Here is a 6,000-nt window from a genome sequence, read left to right as displayed (position 1 = left end):
AATGTTTCACTTGATGCCGAGAATGGTCATTCAAAGTTTTCAGCTTACGGATGTTCTCCATCCATAATTTCAGAAAATGTTCACTTGATTGCTGCTGATGCTTAGGTTTAATTCTCTGCAGCAATCATCCCGTTAGGCGTGTTATTCACAGCATCGATCGGAGGGAATACATTTTCCGCAGCAACCTCGCTGACGACCAACATCGATGCTGATCGTATGCCATTGTGATCGCTACAAGCGTCTTTGTTGCTGCACTGCTGTGTCCGCTTTTCCTGCAAAAAAATGTTCGAACTGAAGATTGGAGCCAAACTCCCAAGTTACTCTATTTGGGTCGTGCTTGCGATCCACGTACGTGATTGTTTGGTTTATTTTTTTCTAAACTATAAATTTATCTGTTCCCGATTATAAATAATTAAAAATCAATATTCTTAAGCAATATAGAAGCGTTGACTCTCACTTGATCAAATGGTGTTGAAAAATGAAAATTCGTTGAGAAATGACTTAGATATTAATGTTTAAAGTCTATAAATCGCAAAGTGTATCCCAGAGTAGAAAAGATAGAGGTAGTCCTCCGTCAAAATTTTGTATTGGCTGAATCTTCTCTTGTGTAGAGTTGTGGTTCTGAAACGAACCGATTTCTTTTCAATAATGCTCCCTTCCAATCCCAAGCAGAAACTAAACCAGTTCCTAAGTAATTTGAAATAATATTTTCACTTGACTGCTATAGCAGTATACTGACGCCAACGTCAGCCACTCGATAAGTTCGATTCTCGGTTCGGTCTAGGATGTTTTAGGGTTGAAAACATTCTGGACACCCTGGGCATAGTGTATCTATTGTACTTGCCACACAAGGTACATTCTTATACAATGGCGGGCATAGAAAATCTTTCTATTAATAACTGAGATGGTTCTAATAGAACACTAAGTTGAAAAGCAGGCCAAGTTCCAGTTGGGATGTAGAGCCATTAAAGAAGAAGAAGATATCTGTTTGAAAAAAAAGTTAGTCCAGATAAGTTTTGAAAAACAAAAAGAAATGTGGCTTTTCAAGAAAGTTTCATTACCTGCCAAGCTGTCAACATTTCTTCGAGTTGGCACGAAAGACTGTTTTAAGGTTTTATGGTCAGGTCTGTAGTCCACGACACGAAGAGTCCCATTAGCCTCGATCAGAGTGTACTGTCCTCTCACGACATCACCATCCCGTTGCTCCCACTGACTTTTGTGATCGAATATGTGGGCAATACTCATCATCTGCGGCCATGCTAATTTATGAACTTTGAACATTGTGATTGATCGGCATGCTTGAGTAAAACTCTCAACCGACTGTACTCTGTGTGAGCGTTTATTGGAAAACAGTCATAATTTAATCATCTCATTAGCTAATAGGTCGTCTATTGCTTTTCATATGCGTGTTAGACAGTTAAAAGCTGTTGATCCATATACAAAAATGTGAATGAATAATTCAATTAGAATGATTTTTCTTGCACGATACTGAACCCACCGCGATCACAAATTGATATGCATAAACCAGAGGCCACACGCTACGACGGAAACCCGAATTAGGGGCTGCATCAAGAACCGGGGAAACCTAGCACCGAAAACTTGGGGCGCATTAGCTTGGGTTGTATAAATATTTGCATCAACGCCTATTCAACCATCAGTCAAGTTTGTTATCCACTGAAGAACTGTGCCTCAAAGCAATTCTAAAAATGTTCAAAGTAAGATGTGGTAATTGGCATAAAACCAACCATTCATTAAAAATATGCTTTCCAAAAGGTAATCGCTATGGTATCCTTTCTGGCCGTCCTCATTGTTGCTGATGAGGAGCATCACGCATACCCAAAATACAAATTTGAATACGGTGTAAAGGACGGAAAAACCCACGACCACAAAAGCCAATGGGAGCACCGAGATGGTGATATCGTGAAAGGGCAGTACACCCTGGATGAAGCTGATGGAACGCACCGTGTCGTGGATTACAGCTCAGATCACAAAACTGGATTCCAGGCGCATGTACAACGGAACGGACATGCTAAGCACCCACATGGGGAAAGCTATGCCAACATCGATCAGAAGCATTGAACCACGGTTAGGGGAACATAATTGACACTTGGATTAGACTCATGGATTTGAACTGAGAAAACGCGTACTCCTCATCTTTGTAATAAATCTTTTTCATTGTTTCATTGTGCGTTTATCTATAATCATTTATTCGAGCAACCCTCTGAATTTTTGTAGCATTTTTTCTCAATTACAAGTTTACGAAACCATAATGACATATTTGCCAGGAGCAATTATACTTATTTTTCGGGGAAGTATTTTATCTAGTGTAATGGAATTATTTTTGGGAATTAGTACTCGGAAAACTTTCGTAAAACCGTTTTATGAATTATGTGTTCACTTGTCATAAAACGAGTTTGTACAATCCCATTTAATTCCACCACTTAATTGTATCTTCACAGATACGTATTTCGACCTCAACAGTAAGGCCGTCTTCAGTCGCCAAGTCGAGTCAAGTACGAGACACTGAAGGCGGCCTTACTGTTGAGGTCAAAATACGTATCTGTCAAGATACAATTAAGTGGTGGAATTAAATGGGATTGTACAAACTCGTTTTATGTCAAGTGAAGACATTCCACTTCTTCTTCTTCTTCTTCTTCTTCTTATTGGCATTACGTCCCCACACTGGGACAGAGCCGCCTCGCAACTTAGTGTTCATTAAGCACTTCCACAGTTATTAACTGCGAGGTTTCTAAGCCAGGTTACCATTTTTGCATTCGTATATCATGAGGCTAACACGATGATACTTTTATGCCCAGGGAAGTCGAGACAATTTCCAATCCGAAAATTGCTTAGGCCGGCACCGGGAATCGAACCCAGCCACCCTCAGCATGGTCTTGCTTTGTAGCCGCGCGTCTTACCACACGGCTAAGGAGGGCCACTAAAAAGCTCAAAATAATTTTCTTATCAATTATGTGTTCAAAATTATATGCCTAACATCCAACTCCTTACGTACTTATGCCTAATGGAGCAAATCTGGAAGTTTACCGTTCAAGAAACTAACAATTCTGAACACACCGATTGAATACAACTTTAAATGGAAATTTACCCACTTTTGAAACAGATTATCCTATTGTTATGTCGTTGAGAATGTAAAAGATTTATTATTCAGGAAGCCAAGTGTGTAACTTCTGAACGCATGGGACGAAGGGAGAGAAACAATAATTTGTGACAGTAAAATAGGTTCAACTGAAAATGGCTTGGCTTAGGAATGAATACTGCGAGGCGGCAATGTCCCAGTGGGGGATGTTATTCCAATAAGAAGAAGAATTAAGTTATAAAGTAATTAATGTTTTCGAAAGTGAAATTTCCCTTTTTTAATCATTGGATGCTCGATTATGTCCTTCTTCTCAAATGATAGTGTCAAAAACAAAACAAAAAAACAATTATCCCGTAAACCAATTGGTTTTATGATTTTCCGATTGTTACATCAACTGCAAAATCAAATTGACAATTCCGGACGGGTGTACCCCGTTAGGCATAAGTATGTTTGGCATATTGTATGTTGAGCATATTAGGTACAAAGAACAGCTAATGATATGGAGAAGGTAGAATTATGCCTAACGTCCATTATGCCAAACGTACTTATGCCTAACGTCGGGGGCCCATTCCGGACATAGACGGCTATATACAGCTAGTTTTTCGGATTAATTCCAATATGTTTTTATACACATACGGGTTGGGGACAATAGACCGAAGGGTCAAAATGTCGAAATGCAAAAGGTCGAATGGACAAAATGCCGAACGAGACAATAGGTCGAAGAGCACTTCCTTCTTCTTTATCTTTTCTTCCTTCCTCGCTTTTCATTCTCACTTTCTCTATCCTGCTTCCTTCACCCTTCTTCTTTGTTTTTTCTTCCCTCTTCCTTCTTCCTTCGTTCTTCTTACTTCCTCTTTCCTTCTTGCTTCTTCCTTCTTCTTCATTCTTTTTCATTTTTCCTTCTTCCTCTTTCTGCTTCCTTTGCCTTTTTCTCCCTTATTTCCTCATACTTATTTTTTCTTCCTTCTACCCTTTTCTTTTGTCCTTCTTTCTTTTCCCTCTCCCTTCTTTGTTTCTTGTTTCGGCTTCCTTCCTCTCCATGTTTTCTTCATGGCGGCTTTTTATCTCTTTCGACCTTTTGGTCCTTTTGACCTTTGGTCCCTGTCGATATTTTGTCTTCTCGACCTTCTACCCTTTAGACCCTCTGTTCTTTCTACCTTTTATCCTATCGACCTTTTGTTATTGATTTACACATTAATTCATTTAGTTTGTTAATACTTTATAAAAGGGACTGAAATTCGTAATACGTATCTGCAAAGTTATGTAAAGTTACAACCACGTGGAGGAATTCAATGTGATAGTACTAACTCGTCTTGACAAATGAAGAAGACATTACACTAAAAAGTTCTTAATAATTTTCTTATCAAAATAACATAGGAATGCCAATCCGGAGACGACGAGATCGGTTCTTAGTCCGGTCTAGAAGCTGTTTAGATCATTGGCGTTACTGCAGTAGGGCTATGGGCTAGGACAAAATTAGCCCCCTATAGAATTAATGCAACTTTGCACATATATTGTTTTTTTCACCATCTCTCTCTACAACAACCTATTTTATCTATTTATATTTTAATTTTATTGAACTGTTTTTTTATTTCTAGATTAAGAACAACACCACTTCATGTTATGAACAATTGTTAATATGCTTTGCGATAATAATGCTGAACAGGAAGGATTTTTCGCTCACTTGATTCTTAGCACCAGATGTCATTGCTCAAGTAGAAGATGTTCATTGAACAAATAATAGGAGTAACAAACTAAAAACAAACTTAAATTTTTTTGATTGGACGAAGAAAATTCAAGTAAAATACTGAACTGCTTTATGGTCTTAATATTGAGGCAATAATTTTTTTTGAATATTGCTTAAGTTTCAGAGAGGCACAACATGTTTAGGTTACCGAAGAGTTTCTAAAAAATCCTGATTTTCCAATAGAATTTCTCAGCAAGTGTCTTTCCAGAGTGTCGTTAGTAATTTTTACTAAATCGAGCGCTTAATCTCTTGCTTCCTGAAAGATGAATAGCGTATCTGAGGGAATTCATCTTCTTCATCTATGGCCCCATACATTCCAACTGGAACTTGGCCTGCTTTTCAATTTAGTGTTTTATTAGCATTTCCACAGTTATTAATTGAAAGCTTTCTATGCCCGCCAATGCATGAGTATGTATCTTTTGTGGCAAGTACAATGGATACATTATGCCTAGGAAGTCAATTTCCCACCCGGAAACATCGTGGACCGGACCGAGAACCGAACTCGCCATCTTCAGATTGGCAGTCCTATGCCTGAGAGATTCATAAAAGGATTTTTTTTCGAAAATGTGATAGCCAAATACAACCTATCGTATGCTTTTAAAAATATTGAAGGCATTTCTTTCTGCAGATTTGTCTTGTAAAACGTTCTTGGGATTTTATGATTATTTTAAATTTGGAATTGCCAATAAACTCGCTAGTCTAAATATACAAGAAATGCCTACTAATGATACTGATAAGACCAGTGGAGAATGTTCCGCTACACGAAAATTTTCTCTTTGCTAAGGGGGAATCGAACCCACACTACTTAGCACATGCGCTTAGATGACTGACGTCGCTAACCGCACAGCAATGAAGTCCATGCTTGATGCTTGATTTTGTTGTAAAATTTAGCAAACACAAATTTCAAAGAGACTGTTTAGAAGGCCAACCTTTAAACAGTATACAGGGTGAGTGACGAATTTTGCAGTAATTGAAAAAAATAGCAAATTTACACCAGTTATAAATATCCACTGTTTGCCGATATATCTGAATCTTTTTCTGCAATCATGGAAAACAACTATTTGAAATTTACTGCAAAAATATCCGCAACTGCATATTTGTCTGGACCTTGCTATGCAATTTAAAAAAAATCGGTTTTGAAATTCACTGCAAAACA

At 38.0% G+C, this 6,000-nt stretch overlaps 1 protein-coding gene across 1 annotated transcript; it reads left to right on the top strand.

Moving 5' to 3' along the window:
• Positions 1–1,681: 1,681 nt before the first annotated feature.
• Positions 1,682–2,136, top strand: LOC134211289 (cuticle protein 19-like). Its single transcript, XM_062688011.1, has 2 exons — positions 1,682–1,715; positions 1,774–2,136. The coding sequence occupies exons 1-2, from the start codon at positions 1,707–1,709 to the stop codon at positions 2,077–2,079; spliced, it is 315 nt and encodes a 104-aa protein (XP_062543995.1). The 5' UTR covers positions 1,682–1,706; the 3' UTR covers positions 2,080–2,136.
• Positions 2,137–6,000: the final 3,864 nt, after the last annotated feature.

Source organism: Armigeres subalbatus, chromosome 2 (assembly GCF_024139115.2).
Source record: "Armigeres subalbatus isolate Guangzhou_Male chromosome 2, GZ_Asu_2, whole genome shotgun sequence".
Classification (NCBI taxonomy): Eukaryota; Metazoa; Arthropoda; class Insecta; order Diptera; family Culicidae; genus Armigeres; species Armigeres subalbatus.
Note: the sequence above shows the minus strand (reverse complement) of the source record. Positions and strands in the feature narration are given on the sequence as shown.